The sequence below is a fragment of the Uloborus diversus genome, chromosome 9, assembly GCF_026930045.1.
Source record: "Uloborus diversus isolate 005 chromosome 9, Udiv.v.3.1, whole genome shotgun sequence".
Taxonomy (NCBI): domain Eukaryota; kingdom Metazoa; phylum Arthropoda; class Arachnida; order Araneae; family Uloboridae; genus Uloborus; species Uloborus diversus.
The window spans coordinates 100,758,978-100,779,614 of record NC_072739.1 but is presented as its reverse complement, the minus strand read 5'-3'; the positions used below and the strand labels follow the sequence as shown (position 1 = coordinate 100,779,614).

At 34.6% G+C, this 20,637-nt stretch overlaps 1 protein-coding gene across 1 annotated transcript in view; it reads right to left on the bottom strand.

Moving 5' to 3' along the window:
* Positions 1 to 20,637, bottom strand: part of LOC129229478 (lamin Dm0-like) — a 42,744-nt gene that overhangs the window by 11,543 nt on the left and 10,564 nt on the right. The window contains exons 3-6 of the mRNA XM_054863791.1: positions 14,359 to 14,508; positions 13,124 to 13,294; positions 4,508 to 4,633; positions 2,619 to 2,839 (exon numbers count right to left, since the gene is read on the bottom strand). Of these exons, the coding sequence (XP_054719766.1) occupies positions 2,619 to 2,839; positions 4,508 to 4,633; positions 13,124 to 13,294; positions 14,359 to 14,508 (668 nt within the window). The remainder of the gene's footprint in view (positions 1 to 2,618; positions 2,840 to 4,507; positions 4,634 to 13,123; positions 13,295 to 14,358; positions 14,509 to 20,637) is intronic.

Genomic DNA, 20,637 nt, shown 5'->3' with positions numbered 1-20,637 from the left:
AAGGCTGACAAGAGACTATGTAAGCCTAGCAGGGTCCTTGAGAGGGCCTGGTATGCCCCCCCCCCCCCTAAAAATGAGAAAAATATCCCTCAAAACAGCCCTCACTAAAAATTTTAATGGTGCAGTCTGCACCATGACCCCCCCCCTCCCCCAGGTGGGCACCCCTGGTAATACATTGCCCTTAGAAAAATGTGCTGCTGGTTTGCTGAATCTATGACTTTGGCAAGGATGGAATGAAACTTCTTTCAGTTATTTATTCTGAAAAATAGTGTTCTTGTTTTACTTGATTTCTGTTTGATGCATTTACGAACTGCCTCACTGGCTAAAGTGCTGTTACATTAATTCTTCTTTTTAGAACTGGCATACATACCAGCAGTCTTTGAAAGAAACATTAACAGCATACTTTGCTTTGAAAAATAGGAGAAAAAGATTTTGCATAAGAAATTAGGTGAAAAAAGCGTTTCACATATTTTAAGAAAAAGCTTTTCAAAATAAATTTTAATAAATGTAAACTTTCTGATAACTTTTCAAAGGACAACTCTATTTGAAGAAAATTAAATAACTCCAAAATAATACCTATATAAATAAAACAGAATGTGTATGTAAAAGAGAATAACCAATATCTTGCAGACAAAATTAGATTATTGCAAGCATTACAGATATACAGTAATCTATAAAACATTGGTTATTCTCCTTTACTTCTCCTGATAAAATTTGCTGACTTTTCCCTGATTTTCCTGGCTCTGCTGCCACCCTGTTCTAATTTTATTTTATTATTTTTTAGAATGACAATAGGTAGTTTTAATTTATCCTAAGTTCATACAACAATACAACAGTTAAATACAAGTTACTACCGTAAAATCCCGAAAGTAACCCCCCTATCGATTATAGCCCCCCCCCTCTTTTTTTGTGGAAAGTGAAATTATTTTAAAATCCTGAATATACCCCCCCCCCCCCTTTTTTTCACCTGAAAAAAAATCTGATCATCTTCATTTTCCACTCCCTCTAAAAAAAAGGATAACATTTTCTGCTTTACTTGAAAAGCAATTACAGAGGTTTAGTTCTCCCCCCCCCCCTCGCCCCCATGTGCAGGTTTTCTTTTCTAAAAAAAAAGAAAGAAAGAAAACAGAATGATTTGAACAAAAAAGAAAAAAATGGTCTCCACGGTTTATTCCTTCCAAAATGTTGAGACTCCTTTTGATGCAAGGGCGCCTTTTTTTTTTTTGTTGACAGTATTACAGCAGAAATTTATTTGACTGTACTGCTTTTTATTTATTTTAGAAGGAGCGTTTTTGTTCTGACTTGTGAAAATGAACAATCTTCAACACGACGCCATTTTGAAAACGTGGCGCCATTTTGGAAATGCGTTGCTTAAAAAGTAGCGCGAAACTTAAAAATAACCTTTTTTAAAGGCAGAATAAAATAATTGAACGAGTTAATGATCATCAGAAATGTATATTTCACAAAATCAAATAAGAGATTTGTCTCTGTTTGCGTTCGCGAACTTTGCAAAGCTCAGTTTTCGAAATTACGATCTTCGTAACGAATTGGCGGCCGTGATTGCGATTTTTGCTTTTATTCTGAAACAAGAACGTTAAGATTTTGCTTCTTTTACTGTAACCTTATTACATTCAGTACATGATGAATTTTCAAGCGATAAATTATAGGGATTTCGCCAACTAAGGTACAAAATCCTTTCTTTTGAAAAAGATGGCGCCCACATGCAATTTTTTACTACTTGAAAATTAGGACAGGTTTTTATTAATTAATTTCTCACTCTTCATTAATATTAACTCTTATTTACTTATTTCTTTTCTGACTCTAAAATTAATTCTACTAAAAACAATTATTTTGGCTCATTTTTCAAAAAAATCTCGATTATAACCCCCCCCCCTTCTGAAATTAACAAGTTTTGTTTTGAAAATAGGGGGGGTTACTTTCGGGATTTTACGGTACAACCCAAATTCAAATTAAGAAAATCAGAACTGTTTGAACAAAATTTGCCCGAGTCGGGAAAAATGAACGCATGCAAATTAAAAAGAGTAAAAAGCGTTCAAGTCCTGAAGGTGTACCCCAACAAAATTGAGCTTGTTGCCGCATTAAAGAGGGTATGGAAACAGTGTCAGGAGCAATTAATGTTAACAGGTGGTAGAATCCATGTGTGAAAGGATTAAAGCATTGAATCTAGCAAAAAATGACACGTTCTAGTATTGATATTGTTTCTTTTGAAAGTGTTTTTCCCCCTTTAATTTGAATATTCTAAATTTTTGACTCAATGTAAACTCTCATCACAATAAATTTTTGGATTATTCTGTCCAAGATTATTTCTAATTGAGTATATTTGAAATGAAATGCACACTTTAAGGTCTAAGAAAGGTGGCACGTTCATTTTAATACCTAATTTGCACTTATATTTGGTTAGAATCAACTTTTTTCCAAAAAGTGAGAAGTATTCTATTATTTTGAATTTGAGTTGTATAAAGAAATGACAGAAAAGCGATCTCTTGGTAAATGTACAATGTCAAAAAAAATGAGTTTAAGATATCAAACATTTCAACTTCATCATAAAATGAATGAAAATGCTTTCAAAATGTGTAGCAAGCGTAAATATTTTTTACCTTGTTTCTTCTCCTTCAAGCAATTTCCTATATGCTGCTATTTCCAAGTCTAAAGCAACTTTTATATCAAGCAAATCACGATATTCAGACAATTGACGATCCATTTCTTCTTTCAGATGACAAAGTTCTTCATCTTTTGCATTCAGTGCTTCGTTATTCCATTCTCTTTCTTGCTCTAGGAGTTTTTCTAAGTCTTTGATTCTGTTCATTAGAGATGAATTCTAAAAGAATAAAATTGAATGAGCATTTTTTTTTCTTCACACACTAACATATTTGATTAGTTGAAGTAAAAGAACTAGATAGTGATAGATTTCTGTGATAGGTTTTCAATCTGTGGGGTGTGCTTAACCAGCATGGCATAGAATTATTGTAAAAGGAAGGGGACAGGCAACTGGTAACAAATTATTTTTAATGCACACAAAAATATAATAAATAATTAAATTGGTGTCAGAAATAAGAATCGGCAAACAGTCATCATTATAGCATTCAGGTTTGGGCGCCCACACTTGAAATGTTCATTGATATACTTTTTATGGCATTACAGTTTGAGAACATTTCCTCTCAAAAGCATTTGCAACCATCCCATTAACATAATATTAATATCATTAGTGATATATTATTTTTATTTTAACATTTCACCAATGTTGTATTTTAAACATCTGTTTTTCTACAATTTTGTATGTGAACCATAGTTATTCAATGTAAACTATTTTGTTTTTTTACTTTGCTGAAGTTAATGATTATAAATACTTTAATTAATGCAAGTAATATAATTTTAATAAATTAGCTCATAAAGGTTGCATTTTAATTTTGCTGGAAAAATTTTTAGTAGCTATTTAATCCTTTAAGCAGCCCTGACATAAAATTCCTTCACACAGTCTGTATCTAAGAGTGGGATTTTATGTTGCTACCACTTAAAGGGTACCTGTTATACACCTTAAGGTCATCAATATATTTTTTGAAGGGAAGATCAGGTGGTGTGACTGAGAGGTGATTACTATTTCAAACAGTATTAATATGGGGAATGGATGAAACTGGGCATTCAATTGAATCAGAGCTGTAACCAGACTTTTGTTTCAGGGAGGGCTTTACCTACCACATTCCTCGTAAAGTTTATATGATCAATAAAATTTGTTTTCATTCATATATTCTATTTATTTTTGTTACAAATGGTTATTGAAAGCAAATTAAAAAATGACATATCTATTTCATGAAGAAACAAAGCTGATGAATACATAACTTTCTTTTCTCGCTTTTAATAAATCAATAACATCTTGATAGCTCAAAGGAATAGATATATGTACTTATACACGCACATTCAAAGTAATACTTTATAAATTCATATTTTTGGGCAATAATAAAAATATGCTACATATAGAGTTTATACCATTCAAATTTAAAGAATTTAGATGTTCTTCTTAGCGCAAGTTTTCAAAATCTTAAGGAAAGTACCGTATTGTTTTGTAAGAAATTATGTTTGAAAAAAAAAATTATTGCCAATACAGCTCTGAATTTGTGCATTTTTTCAATAATGAAAATAACAAAATAAAATAGCACTATTAATGTTCAGGGTTAGGATTTGAACCCTCAAAACTCATCCCTTGACAATGGTCCTGAATTAAATGTCACTGATAGCAACATTGGATCCATATTTCCCTTAACACCTGAGGATCCTGTGACACAAAGAGCCCCCTAAGAGAAGACTGAAATTTGAGGACTATTTTTTTAAGGGGTATTCTTCAAATAATTAGTAAGAGAGCCTCCAACTTTTTGTTAGTGCAATTACTTTTGAACACCACTATGAAACATAACTTACAAATATTTATACAAAATTTCGTGCATTTTGAAAATATCTCAATTCTTATTAAAATCATTGAGATCAAACTTACAGTACTTTCCAAAGCTGAATTCTTTGAGTTTAGAGTTTCTACTTTTGACTTTAGGGACCTCATTTCATCTCGATATGAAGATGCAAAATCAGAGTTCCTTTCAAGTTTCTTCTGCAAATCAGCAATCTGAAAATATATCATTATTTGCACCATTAATAATTAGCCTATTAGTCTGAAATCTTTTGAATGATCTTTTTATGCCATATCAAATAGATTTTTTTTTTCCGCCCAAAAGTAATTCATAAGAAAATACTTTCCTGTAAAGGAGAAAGACGGTTGTAGGCAAAGTTCTACCAAGGTTTAGTTTGTAGCCACATTTTGTCTTACAAATATTCATGGAAGAGAAAGGAACACTCAATTGACATGTGAATCCCAAATAGTTATTCTCACCACTGGACATGTTTTTCCTTGTGAATATTTAGGACATTTGACATTGAACTTAAGGTTGTGAACATTTAAATTTCAGATTTACATCTCCCCCCCCCCCTGCTCACACACTAACAAATGTAGAATATTTACACTTTGCATTGTAGTCTACAATTTCACACCGTAAAATGAATACCAAATGAACCTACTCAAACTATTGCAGATTTGAGCTACAATTTTTTGGATTTAGGTTTACAATGTCTGATGGTTCAATATTGGAAAAAATAAATGATTCTTATGCAGTGGCTCCAATTCGGAGGGATAACCCCTCCCCCCCCCGCCCCTCCCACTTTTTATGGTTTATTTATTTATTTTATTTTCCAATTTAGGAACCATACCTAGAAATTATTAAAAAAAGCAGAAGTGCCAAAATTTTCAGAATATAACTACTTGTTTTACTTTGTATATCTGTTTATAAAACATTATTTAGCACAAACAGTAACCTTTAGTTTATGTATCCATTGTTTAGATATTAATAAATCAATTGGTTGACTAAAACAAGCAATACTTGCTTCATGAAATAATTTCTAAGTTTTTGTGACATCTCAAAATACTTTGGGGTAAATAATGTAAGTCTAATTCATGTCTAAGTGTTTCTTTGGGGAAAGCTATTGTGCACATAATTCATCAAAATCTTAAGAAAAACATGAGTTAAGTTGTTAAATTTGCATCAATTACTACTCATATGTTTTAAAAACCAGCTTTAGCAAAATTCTGTAATTTTTTTTCTTCACTTTTTTTTGCTGTCGCTAAAAACCCTACAGTTTTTAGTTGTTTCTTTTTTAATCCCCCCCCCCCTTTTTAGTCCTAATCGCCACCTCTGTTCTTATATGTATGCTAAGTGAGTCAAACTAATAGAGTTTTTGTGTATCATTAAATTTGTGTCATTACATCCAATGCTTGATGCAAATTTGCAAAACAATTGCAAGTGAAATTTTTGTTCACTAAAGCTTTGTGTATAACAGAGCTACATCAGAACAAGCATAAGAAAGTTATCAAAATGTCGATGGATAGCAAACCAAGCTAACCAAATGGAAACGATATCAAAAAAAAAAGTAAAATATTGAAGTCCCACTTCAGTCAATAATCAACCCGACTATCACACACTACAAGGTACACTACAAATATTTTTAGTACAAAATTTACACTGTTAAAATCTGGGTGCGTCTGTCTGAAGCTTCATCTCCTCGAGAACCACTGAAAGTTGAACACATAAGAGGTGTTCAAAAAGTTTTAAGTACTACGAGGAAGCCATTTTTTTCCTAGTCCCACCTTTGTAAGACTTTAATTAGCAGATATATCAATAGGAATGCCAATTAACTTTTTTTCAGTCAGTTTGGCTCTAAAAATTGCAGTTTTGTAGCCAAATTTGACAATATACCTGCTAGCACAGAAGGTGAGCTGGTGAGCAAGTTACAGTGAATGGGAATCAGTAAATGGAATGAACAGGGATAGAGTTTCCTAGTAGAACTATTAGCTATAGCCACAGCTGCCAACTTTTGAAAATACAAAATCACAGCAGAGTTTTGCAATGGGGGGGGGGGGGGGCATCGCCGCTGCAGCATATTTAAGCAGTGATGAACTGTCAATAGTATAAAGAACAAAAACAAAGATACTTAACAAACTTCAAATATGATACAGAAATTATTAAAACGGAATTTTAAAAAATTGTATTCTTCACGGAATTTTTGGCAGTTTTTCACCCTTTTTGACCGAAGGTTCAATGATTGGATCAGCGTCGGGATCTAGAAACGAATCCATTTTTACACCATGCAACTTTCCAAGAGCGATGTTTGTTGCGCAGAGACCATCAGAACATGTATAGAAGTTTGATTTTCTGAACTTATGGGTTTAGTTTTGTTGAATGTAATCGCTTTCCCTATTGGTTTAAAAGAAAGAACTGTGCTTACATCTTATTGGAAGAGACATTTGCAGCTTTCCACGGAGTTCGCAAAATCTCTTCTTTAATCCACCATCGGACTTAGGAGAAAGCTTATTGCTATTTAAGAAACATCATTGGATGCTGAAAATCTGCCCTCTATTCTATTTAAAGAGCCGCAGTCTGTTTATCAGGGTCTTCACTACTTTCTCTATGTCTTGCTGTATGTGTGTCCCCATGTTTCGTATTAAACGTATTTGTTTATGTTCAGCTGTCTGAATCTCTGCTTTACACAACCTTTCAACAGCAGAGCGTGGTTAGTTCTAAGTTTTACCCAGCTACTAAATCACTGCAGTAGCGGAGTAACATGGGGGACGAGATAAAATATTCCGTTGAGCCTTTTGACGGAAGGAATTTCTCTCTGTGGAGCAGGAGAATGGAAGCGGTTCTCGCAGCAAAGAATTTAGAGATGTTTTTGGAACGTGAAGCGGATTCTTCGAAAGCTACTGAACTTTTAGCGAGTAAGAAGGCCTATGCCTTGATGTTATCATTTCTTAGTGATAAAGTTTTAGTTTCGCTTTCGGAAGAAAAGACTTGTGCTGAAGTAATTGCAAAATTGAAATCGATCTATGTTCGAGAAGGAGCGGTCAGTCAGATATTGGTTAGAAAGAGACTTTCAACTTTGAAAATGAAAAAGGACTCATCCATGCAGGAGCATATTGATGAAGTCAACAGGCTCGTTACCCAACTAAAATCATGTGGCGTGAAAGTGAGTGACATGGACAGTATTGTCTATCTTTTGATGTCTCTTCCAGCAGAGTATGACGCATCGAAATCTGCAATAGAAAATCAGCCTTCGGAGAACTTGACTTTAGAGTTTGTTTGCGGTCGTCTTCTGGATGCTGAAGCGCTAATGAGAGATCGTCGAGTCTCGGAGCCCAAATCTTGGAAAACAGAGTCATCAAATGGTGCAGCCTTTTCTACAAATCATCGGGTAGTGTGTAACAAGTGTCGCAAAAGAGGGCACATTGCGAAATTTTGTAGAAGTAACATAGTTTGCTACCAGTGCGGAAGAAAAGGACATTTTAAGAGGAATTGCACAGTCCAGACAGAAAAGAATACTTCATCAAAGGATGGAGCAGTTGCAGTGACTTTCGTTGTTGGCGAAGTAGAACATCGGTCATTTATAGTAGATAGCGGATCTACAGCTCATATGTGTGCACATCGAGAATGGTTTGAGGAGTTAAAACCATCCTCAGGAACTGTGTCATGTGTTGCAAAAACCAGTAAACTGGAAGTAAAAGGAATAGGAACTATTCGCGGTGTATTAGGTGACGGTGTGCAGGAGATCCTGCTCAAAGATGTGTTATATGTTCCAGAACTAAATGGAAACCTCATTTCAGTGAAACAGATACAAAAAGCTGGATACACTGTGAGCTTCAAAAATGACGAAGCAGTTATTGAAAAGGGAAGTACAAACTTCGTTTTGTGCAAGCTGAATTCAAAAGGTCAATATGCAAGTGATTTTGTTCCCTTCATTTCAAATTCCTTTGCTGCAGAAAAAGATGGAGGTGAACTGTGGCATCGCAAGTTAGGACACTCCGGAAACCATGTTCTGAGCAAACTAGGATTACCAATAAGCGAAAAATATTGTGAAAACTGTGTGTTAGCGAAGCAGTCCGCGAACCCTATAGGAATAAGAAACCGAAGAAGAGAAAAAGCTCCCATGATGACAATCCATTCTGACCTATGCGGTCCGGTCAACCCACCATCTCAAGCGGGTGAAAGGTATGTGTTAACATTAGTTAATGATTATTCTCGTTTTTGTGAAGTTCGTCTTCTTAAAAAGAAAAGTGATGTTCCCGTGGAAATCAAAAAGTTTCTCAAATTGAATGAAAGCGTTCGAAAAATTCGTTGTAACAATGCCCAGGAATATGTTTCAGGTGAATTTAAAGTGATAGCAAATAAACTTGGAGTTACGATAGATCCCTGCCCCCTTTATACTCACGAATTGAACGGAATTTCAGAGCGGATGAACAGATCACTTTTTGATAAAGCCCGTGCACTTTTATATGATGCAAATTTACCTAAGAACTGTTGGGGATATGCTATTCAAGTTGCAGCATATATTCATAACAGAATCCCTAGTTCAAGCATAAATGAAATGTCACCCTTTGAACTAAAATATTCCCAGAAACCAGATTTAAATCAAATTAAATTATTTGGTTGTGATGCTTATGCCAAAATTCCTGATACTCGCAGACAAAAATTAGATCCGAAATCTAAACGAATGATCTTCATTGGATATTCTAGCATGGGATATCGATTAATGGATCCTGATACGCACAGAGTTATTGTGTCACGTAATGTTCGCTTCAATGAAAATAAAGTATATGTGCAAGATAGAAGTAATTCACCAGACGAGCTCCCGAAAAGAGAAGAAAAATACGAGGAAAAACACGACAGAAATGTAAATAAAGAGTTACGAGAAAACGAAACCAATGTAAAGCAAGAAGTTCCGGCAGATACACCCCGACGATCAGAAAGAAAAAGTAAAACGCCAGAACGATTTGAAGCAATGTACACGTCAAAAGAGACGTTGACCTTTCATGACATCTCAAAACTACCGGAAGAACAACAAGCCCAGTGGAAAGTCGCGATGGGGGAAGAATTGCGCTCCATCCAGATAAACAAAACTTGGGAACTGGTAGATCTCCCTGATAACGCGACCCCCATAAAGTGTAAGTGGGTGTTTAGGAAGAAAAGAGACGGAACTCTCAAAGCCGCAAGGGGAGACCAGCAGAAGGAATACGTAAAAACTTATTCGCCAGTCATTGGAATGCCTTGTTTACGATTAGTTCTTGTTTCGATTCTTCAAGAGGATTTAAAGGCTTATGTGATGGATGTGAAAACAGCTTTTCTGAATGGTGAGTTGCAAGAAATTGTTTTTATGGAACAACCGCAAGGATTCAACGATTCATCTGGCAGAGTATGCAAATTAAATAAAAGTTTATACGGATTAAAACAAGCTCCTAGACAATGGTTCTTCGATTTCCGCAATTTATGTTGAAAATTAATTTTAAGCAGTTAAACTCGGAACCGTGTATTTTCATCAGAATTGTGAATGGAAGAAAAATAATAATTTGTTTATATGTTGATGATATTCTTATCGCTGGATCAGATGATTCGGAAATAATGATTGTGATTAAACTTCTTCAAAATGAATTTCAGATGTCCAAACTCGAACCAGCTTCTGAATTTTTAGGAATTCGTTTGGAATTTACGTCTACTAAATTAGTGCCAGATCAAAAGGAGTATATTCTTAAACTATTGAAGAGATTTAACATGAGTGAGTGCAAGCCGAGTGCAACACCTTTAGAAGCAAAGTCAACTCCAGCTGACTTTGAGGAAGGAACTATCTTCAAAGGACCTTACCGTGAACTAGTTGGATCTTTATTGTATCTTGCGATGACAACACGACCCGATATACTGTTCGCTGTGAACTGTCTCAGTCAATTGCAGGAGAATCCAACAGAATCGGCTTGGAATGGACTTAAAAGAATTCTGCGATACTTAAAAGGTACATTGGATTATAAAATTGTGTATAGTAAGTGTTGTGACTCTACTGTTGATTTATCTATGTATGTTGATTCAGATTGGGCATCAGATCCGCGTGATCGCAAATCAGTTTCAGGTTACGTTATTTTTTATAAAAAGTGTCCAATTTTATGGAGCGTGAAGAAACAAAGTTCAATAGCTGTTTCTTCTACTGAAGCTGAGGTACTTGCAGTTGGTAAGTCTTTATTAGATCTAGTGTATTATAAAAATATTGCATGTGAATTTCTTACTGTAAATAACATTGTCATATATGAAGATAATCAGTCTGCAATCAAATGTATAACTAATGAAAATAGTTCTGGTAGATTGAAACATATTGATGTTAAGTTAAAGTTTATTAGAAATATTTTAAATGTTGAAAATATATATATTGAATATGTTTCTACTGATAAACAAATTGCTGATATGTTTACTAAGGCTCTTCCTAAATTTAAATTGCATGAACTTATGTCATTGTGTTGTTTAGTAATAAGCGATTAAGGGCGGGTGTTGAATGTAATCGCTTTCCCTATTGGTTAAAAGAAAGAACTGTGCTTACATCTTATTGGAAGAGACATTGCAGCTTTCCACGGAGTTCGCAAAATCTCTTCTTTAATCCACCATCGGACTTAGGAGAAAGCTTATTGCTATTTAAGAAACATCATTGGATGCTGAAAATCTGCCCTCTATTCTATTTAAAGAGCCGCAGTCTGTTTATCAGGGTCTTCACTACTTTCTCTATGTCTTGCTGTATGTGTGTCCCCATGTTTCGTATTAAACGTACAGTGAAACCTCCGAATAGCGGACAGTCAAGGGACCAGAAGTTTTGTCCGTTATTGGGAGGTGTCCGCTATTAGGAGGAACTACTTAATTTACCTTTTTCAAAGTGGGCTGTTGTTCCCTTTGTAGAACACAATCGAAACAATTGCGAAAGGTTTACTACATTTTACATCAAGTGTAATTAATCTGTTTTTTATTAAAGGTATACTGACAGCACACACTTGTCTTAAAAAGCATTTAATCAATTAAAGTAATCAGTTAAAACAGTTTGACATCTCTTTTTTGCATTACCAACGGCGGCGATTCGGCGGAGCAACCCACGTCCCCCCCCCTAAAAAAACTTTTAATGGTTAATTTATTTATTTTATCTCGAGTATCGATGATTGACAGTTTGCATGATTGACAGTTTTCAATTTGTCCTTGAATATGGGCAAATCTTTTTCATATATAAAAATTAAACAACCCAACGAAACCACGGTGCCATAAAACCGACTACTACCGGCGCCGGTCAGCTCAATTGCATCTCCCGAGAGCCCCAGTTAGAAAAAGCGCCCAGTTTCCTCTTTTTTATCTTAACTTTTGAATAGTTATTGTGTACAAAATTCATTAAAATCTTAAGAAAAACGTACGTTAATTGTTAGACTGGTATCAGTTTTCACTGCTTCAATACTCTCAAAACTAGCCGTTACAAAAATATGACTTTTTTTTTTCCTTTTTCATTTTTTGCTGCCCGCAAAAAGTACCATGCCTTTAAGTTCTTTTTTTTTTCTGCCCCAACTTTTAAGCCCCAATCGCTGCCTCTGCCCATTACCAGCCTTTTAATTCCAAATTCCAAGAAACAGTGATAAGGAAATGACAGGTGGGGGGGGGGGTGGAATATCAGTTGTGGAGGATGAAAAGCTTTGTAAGTAAGGCAAGCAGATACTAAGATATTCTGTGAAAAGAAAAAAAAAACGGAAGTTCTACGATCGCAAGGGAAATTTTTTGTGAAATAACTGTCCGTTATTCGAAGTGTCCGTTATTCAGAGTGAATTACATGGAATAGCTCATATTGAGGGACTGGGACTTGCAAAAATGTCCGTTAATTAGAGGTGTCCGTTATTCGGGAGTGTCCGTTAAGGGAGGTTTCACTGTATTTGTTTATGTTCAGCTGTCTGAATCGCTGCTTTACACAACCTTTCAACAAGTTTTCATGCTTCTTTTTTCTTTTTGCGTTCTTGAGATTGTAAATTAAAAAAATAGAAAATCGTAATTTTCGGACCTGCTTTTGTAGCATCAAAGTTTAAAGCTGTAATTCGTAGAAACTACGATTTTTTCGTAGCAGTTGGCAGCTCTAGCCTCTTCATGCTACATACATCCACTTCAGCCCATCAATCAATAATGCTGAAGGTGTTTCTTAACTGATTACTCATGCCATCATCAAGGTGATTAATGATCAACCCCAGATGCCATTGATTCCAGAAATAATTTCAATTACCATAATCCAGAGGCAGAACATGAGAGGATAATTGAGGCGGTCAGAGCTTAAGTCCATAAATTGCAGTTCTGAGATAAATATCAAGATTACAGTTAACTGACACTAATCGAATTCGAAAGTAATTTAGACAAAAAAATTTCTTTTATTGATACAGTATATAACCAACTTGAACATTAATTATAATTTGAAAATTCAAGAATATTAATTTATGCAGCAATTCAATTTTCAATTGAAAACAGTTTTGGAATTGATATATTTTAGACCTGAGAACCTCAATTATCCTCCCTCTCCCTCTAATAAGCACTAATCCTTCATGACTTTTCTTTGGTAAATTATTAACTTTGTCTCACAAAATATGCCTCTTTCAAAACATTTTTTAGGCTTAGTTTTTGTCACATGTTTTGGCATAGGAGCTTTATATACTAAAACATTAAAGCATATAAAATTGAAAATATACCTTAGTTTCATACAAAGTTTCTATATCATTCTTATTCATTTGCAGCTGGGTTTCATACTGTTCTCTCAGATCACGCAAAGTATCAGCTAATTTCTGCTCATAGCTTTCAGCTATTTGGCTATTAAGTTCTGATATTTCAGTTTCCTTCAAATGTCTTGTTTCAGTGATTTCCTAAAAAGTAATAAACAGTATTTCAAACAGGTTTCGTAAGATTTACGAATCGAAAAAAAATTACACAGAGGAAATAACTAGTTTAGTATTTATATACATATATTAATAAAAGCTTTTAAAATAAAAATACTGGTAAAAAATATATAAAAGGAGAAAGAAAACAATTTTCATCACAGCAGTATGGGATTTTGGTATAAGCATATGGTCCACATGGGAAAACCACAACTAGCAAACTAACTTTAATTAATTTTTAACATAATACTAACAGCACATAGCATGATGTAACCTGTAAAATAATTTTATTTGTTTACCTCTTAAAAAGACTCCAGGCTCTTTTTTCACTACATCTTTTTTGCACACAAACACAATTCCAATAACATATTTTATCTTTATAAAAATCTATTTACAAAAATAACATTGAAATACTTGACTTAAATTTTACAGTAAAAGTGGCAGCATCAACAGCTTTAGCTTTTTTTTTTGCTTTCTTTTAAATTGTCCTGTAATTTTATGACATCTGGCAACTCACACTGAAAAAATTGTGGAATCTTTCAATACTTTTTATCTAAATATTAAATTAAATTTTTAAAAAATGTCATTACATTTTATAGCAATACTTTTTTTTTTTTTTAAAATCTAAATTAAAGCACCGTTTTGGAAATTAAATCAGGATTGAAAATGTATTTCATTGAAACTGATATTTTGCCATATTGGTATTCATTGTAACAGAGCTTCATAGTACTATATTAAGTTTTTTATTGGAAACTGAAAGACTTTGCGCTGGGAAATGTAAATGAAATACATTTTTATCTATGTTATGAATACAAAATTGACTAGCAGTAACAGGCTGTAGGCACAGGTAGACTGGTCCTGGCCAGGTTTATCAATCGTTACTGAAGATGGGAAACCCTTATTAAATGCAAGTGTAGGAAAGTAAAAATCATTAAAATATAAATTTCATGAACTTAATATGATAAGCAATAAATTCACAATTAAATTTATTCTATTTTGGGCAAAAGAATAAATTAAGAAACTAAATCTTTTCATTTGACATGCATACTTACACGTTGATAAACAGATTCTTTGAATGACAATTCTTCTTTAGCACTCTGCAGTCTATTTTCCATATCTACTCGTGCTATTGTTTCCCTATCCAAATCTTTCTTCAGTTTATTCACTTGCTGAGTTAGATTCTCATTTTCACCTAAGGCTTCCTATAAAATAAAATGGTTTTGAATTATTTTCAGCAATATCAGTAACAATAAAAATAAATAATTAAAATACAACTTTTGAAAAACAAATGTTTAGGCTTGTGTGAATAGCAATGCAATTCAATACATTTTGCAGTGAAATAACAAAACTAAGTTAAGAACTAAACAGAATACTCATTTAAAAAATTGCTTGGTAACAATAATGCGAAATATACAGCTTGTTCCGGGTTAAACCTGAATGACCTCTATTTTAGCATCAGTTAGTCTTAGATGCATACTTCCAGTTACAAAAATGGTCAAAATAAGGTGCAGAGTTAATATATTGAAAGTTTGAAGCAAAAAAGAAAATTAGCGAAAAAATACAAAATTTAACTTTTTATACGGCCCTAGATCCCCTAACTGCATTACTGAAATATAGGGAAATAAAATCCATCGGAAAATAATTATTAATTACTTTCAAGAGCAAGTGATATAAATGAATTAATTACTAAACCACAGAAACAGTTCAGTTAAATATATTAAACAAGTTTTTCACATTTAGAACTGAATGAAAAAGAAAGCCAACAACTTTTGATTTTAAACAGAGTTTTTTTCCCAGACATAAAACCTCTAAATCTCAAAACATTCTCTACTTTGAAACAAAAATTCCTTGTACTGTAACAATTTCTTTAGTTAGGTAAGGACAAGAACATTTGAGAAAGTTTTCCCGTAAAATCTTGATCACTTCAAAACTATTAATGATATTATGCTCATTTCTGTTCTTATATCACAATAATACAATAAAACAATTTTGTCTTGGGATTAAATTTACTCACCCATAGTAATTCTAACCAGATATAAACAGACATTCAAATTAATACACCTTTATCACCAAAACCATGGCTGTCCAACTGGCGGCCCGCCAACACATATTGTGCGGCCCGCCAACTTCTTATTCAGCGTATTTCTTTTTCGACATTTTATGGTATCAAGGAACATCCGAGACTACCATTCTTTATCAAGCTGGAGTTCCCAAAATTTCCCCTTGATCGGGAATTGGAGCAAAGGCTGGCAGATGACATTGATGGGAACCCTAAGAGGTTTTTTGCTTACGCTAATTCTGGGAAAGCTCGAAACAGTCAAATTGGGCCTTTGGTTGATGAGTATGGAAATTTAATCCAAAACGATAGGGATATTGCAAATGTTCTAAATAACTTTTTTTCCAGTGTGTTTAACGATAACTGTATCTCAACAGTTGACACTAACAAGACACAAGCTATTATACAGCTTGAGGATTTGGTATTTTCCAGGGAGGAGGTTTTATTTCATTTGAAAAAGATTAAAGCAACTAAAGCTCCGGGACCAGATAATATTTATCCAAAAATTTTAGTTGAATGAATGTGCAGAGGAATTAGTGGATGTTATTTTGAATATTTTCAATGCTTCTTATAACTTGGGGATGGTGCCAGAGGACTGGAAGCTGGCTAACATAACGCCACTCTTCAAGAAGGGGTCTAAAGGTATTGCTGGGAATTATAGACCTGTAAGTTTGACTTCGGTGATTTGTAAGATTTTCGAAACTTTGATCAAAATTAAGATCATGATGCTCTTAGAGACTAATAGTCTGTTGACTAGTTTGCAGTATGGTTTCAGGAAAGGTAAATCCTGTACTACTAATTTATTGCATTTCTATGACAAGGTTACCTCAGCTTTAGATAACAAAAAATGTGTGGATGTTGTTTATATTGATTTTCAAAAAGCTTTTGACAAGGTACCGCATGTTGCTCTTCTCAGCAAGTTAGCTGACATTGGAATAGGAGGAAAAACTTTACTTTGGGTTAGAAATTGGCTTATTGGTAGGAAGCAAAGAGTAGTTGTGAGAGGAAATCATTCTAATTGGAGTGATGTTTTAAGTGGGGTTCCTCAGGGATCAGTTTTAGGGCCTCTTTTGTTTATTATATTTATGAATGACATCAATGAAAATATTTCTGGAAGCATGAATTGTTTTGCTGACGATGTAAAAGTTATGGGGATTGTCGAAAATGAAGAACAAGTAAAACAGCTGCAAGAGGATTTAGATCATATTACTAAGTGGGCAGATAAATGGGGTATGGCAGTTAATGTAGGGAAATGTCAAGTGCTACACTTAGGTCATGGAAATAAGCGTACGAGATATCGTTTACAGGGTTCAGTCATAAATCAGGCAGAAAATGTTATGGATCTGGGTGTCTTTATAAATCAGGACTTCAAGTTTAGTCAACAGTGCAGTATTGCTAGTAAAAAAGCCAACAAAATGCTTGGGTTCATCAATAGATCTATTTCAAACAAATCTAAGAAAGTTCTTCTGCCTTTATATAGGAGTTTAGTAAGACCTCATTTGGAGTATGCTGTTCAGTTTTGGTCGCCTTATCTGAAGAAAGATATTTTTGTATTGGAAAGGGTTCAAAGAAGGGTAACTAAATTAGTAAGGGGACTCTCAGATTTAGATTATGATACCAGACTTAATAGGCTTAACATGTACAGCCTGGAGCAAAGGAGAGTCAGAGGGGACATGATTCAGTTATTTAAATTTATCAAAATGAAAGATGTAAATGGATTAAATTTTTGCGGGAAAAGCAGAACAAGGGGTCATTGTTTTAAGCTATTTAAATCTCAGGCTAACTTGGAAATCAGGAAAAACTACTACTTTAGCAGGGTCGTGGACACTTGGAATAGCTTACCGGAAGAGGCGGTAATGAGCAAGGGAGTGGATAGCTTTAAGAGGGCCATTGATCTTCATTGGGGACTAATTAATTGACTAGGACCAGCCTAGCTGGGCCCAGAGCCTGTTGCTGGTCGTCACATTTGTATTTGTATTTGTACTTTTACTCCTTTCATTGTGTTGGGGGAAAAAGGTACAGGACATCTCCAGGTCAAGCTCAAGCAGTCCAAGTGCACGCTGTGTTCAAATGAATTCCTAGAAACAGTATTGCCTCGCATTGGCGGGAGGAGACAGGGAGGGAAGAGAGAAAGTTTTTAGATAAGCAAAACCTGCCTGCAAATGGTTAAAAATAGAGACCCCCTCACTGATTCTACAGACTTTGTTGACCTGAAAAAGAAATTGGAAATTTGCTCTCGTCACTACCATGTTTGGGAACACATATTTATGAGAAAGTACTTTTTCGCCGATGAACTTTATCAATGAACTTTATCAAGGATTTTTATCAAGGAATCTTCACAGGAGCTCTCTCTCTCTCCGACAGTTCATTGATAGACAATTCTTCTGCTGGCAACGACAAACATTAATGTTTGCACTTCTGCCCTTGCAGATCGGCCTCAGCTTTCCCATTAAAATTTTAACAAACTGTTTTATAATCCTTCTCTTTCATTGTTTTGTAAATAAAAAAAACCTATTAATTGTTATTGTATAAGAGGTAAGAGGTTTTTGTTCAACTTTTTCAAACTGCGCCCCGCCAAGTGATTAGTGACCGGAATTCTGGCCCGTGGGCTCTTTCAAGTTCCCCACAGAAAACTTAAATTTTTTTCAAAGACTTTAAATTCGAAAAATATTCGAGGAACAGCTACCTAACCTCTCCTTCTCCTCTAACTGGTACTAATATAGCCTAAAGTGAGTTTTGGAAACTTTATTTTCAAAGTATTTCCAGCACAGAACTTCCACATTCCCTCCTTGGTGTAGTGGCGGATCCAGCCGATTGTTTTGGGAGGGGCCATCCGAAATTTTTGAACGAACTCCAAACTCTCTAGAAATTTTATTAAAATAAAGTTTTAAAAACTCAATTTTCGGGGTATCGAGACATTAGGTGATTGGGTGGACTTAGGAATCTCCCTCGAAAATGTTTCAAAATTTGAATTTCCGAGTAATTTTTGAAAATTAGGAAACTAAAAACGCATTTTGTCTATTTTTGATGATGTACGGAGAAAGGTCTGGTTTCGGGCGCTGGCCTCAAAATACGTTTTGAAAATAAAGCTTTGAAACCAAAATATTCTGTCATTATTTATTGAGAAGTTAGAAGAGGAGAGGTGCTCTTCTCTAGCTCTTCAGCTGTCCAGCCTAAAAATGCACCTTTAGGTAATGTTTGCTTACATTAAAGGAAGTGTGAAGGTGCTTAGAATCCTTCCTTCCTGGAAATATTTTGCCTTTGAGGTCTAAAATTTCGATTTTTAACTATATTTATATATATTTTAGAAAGGGATGGAAGATTCGTGAGCTCCTCCAAAAACCTCCTTTTAAAGCTCTCATCACGATATAAACTTGGGAGGGAAAGGGTCGTATCAAAAGCCGTTTGTAATTGAAGTTCAAAAAAATTTCTTTTAAGTTGCTTTTAAGTAAGTTAAGTGATAAGGGCTGGATAAGCTAGTTTCCGTTGACATTTTTTTCCGAATAAAAGACTTAAAATGCAATTTTTTGCTACATAAGGCTTTGTGAAAACGCATGGGAAAAGGAGGTTCTCTCCCCAGTTTCGAAATTAAAGCCATAAAAACGAAAATTTAGGCTTTCTTTCGTCTTGTGAACAATAGGTATACTCAAAGCCCGACTAACTAAAAGTGAGGCCCAAGGCCCACAATAATTTTAAATAGGACTCGACCGATGCATCGGCCTGGCCGATGCATCGGCGCCGATGGTTCAATAATTTAGCCATCGGCATCGGCGGCCGATGCTAACTTGCAGGAAACATCGGCCCATCGGCCTTAAAATACATCAAAAAGCCGATGGAATAAGCCGATGTTTTTTTTTTTTAAAGGACCTTTGCTGTTTTTACTCTTTAATACAAAGTAAAGGGAGTTTTTGATTTTTGGGAGTTTAAAACTGTTTACTTAAATTTCAGTATGAATTTCTATTTTAGTCACCTCTGAAAGAGTTTTTAATACTACATTCAGGTACCAAACAAGTTAATTATTGCGTTGTGTTTCTTGCAGTTGGATGTACGTATATATCTCTCATAAGTCATAACTCAAAGATGGTAAGCTGTAGCAGGTTAAGTTTTCGCCTGTGGGGTGTGCGTACGTTCTAGTTGTGCGCTTCCCTTTTTGTCTTCGATTGGGTGTTCTGAAAAGCCGGTTTACTCCTTTTTTGTAGCTATTAATTACTTATTTCAATGTAAAACTAATATAGTGTCTCAGACTGACGATCATTTGGTGATACATTGTCGCATTGGAAACCATGGAAACAAGTATGAGATGGCAAAACCGGTTTTTGTGTCATTTTGGTAGATTCCCGTTGAACCGACGGTAATTTTTAATTTTTCGATATTTTTATTATGAATCACATTAATGCAGTCTTTTCTGTATCGCTTCGGCGGAGCTACAAGTTTGGGGCCCATCGAAATACATTTTGGGGCCGCATTTCTCTATCACAGAAGTTGTAAAACATTTATCATAAGCATTTTTGTAACTCCGACGGTGTCCCTATAGTTATGGGGCCTTTCGTGCAGTTGCAACATTTGCTATATTTTAAATCCGCCACTGCACGTCAAAACAAACTTGGGTGCAAGTTTAAAAAGGATTTTTCAGCTCCATTTTTATGATTATTTTGAACTCGATTTTTTACGACTATTTTTTGAATTTCCGAGAACACTTGCGTGCCCCTCCTCCCACTACCTCAATTTCTGAAATTAAACTCTAGTTGTACTTCTGAGTTCTTTAAATTAACAATATTTAGATATTTTTTTATTCAAACTTTATCTATTGTTTAGAAAGAATTTAGAGCATTAATGTAAGAAATTGATTAAAGACGTTATGAATGGTAACATAATTCGAAAATGAAAGGAACTTTTGAATTTTTTCTTCGGAAGTGCTGAAGTAGATTCAGAAACTCTTCCGAGGCGTTGGTGGTAGCGGTTCTGTATTAAGCAAATGAGGCCTAAGTTGGGGCCGAAGTGTGAGTTACTCCAAAATCAGAGGGTGACCCCCCCCCCCCCAAACCATCCCTCGTCGTTTCAAGCATTTCTTAAATATTTAGAGCGATTATTTATTTTGGTCAAGAAATGTCATTTTGCGTATTTCTCATACTTGTTTCACCTATATTTCGTAATGCGACTTCTTTTTTGCATCATTAATAGCGATCGATTTTTTTTCTGTTGTGAGTAACGATTTTTATGTATTTATATAAAATCAATGAATCAGTTATTTTCGTTTTTTATAGAAAAGTTTCAA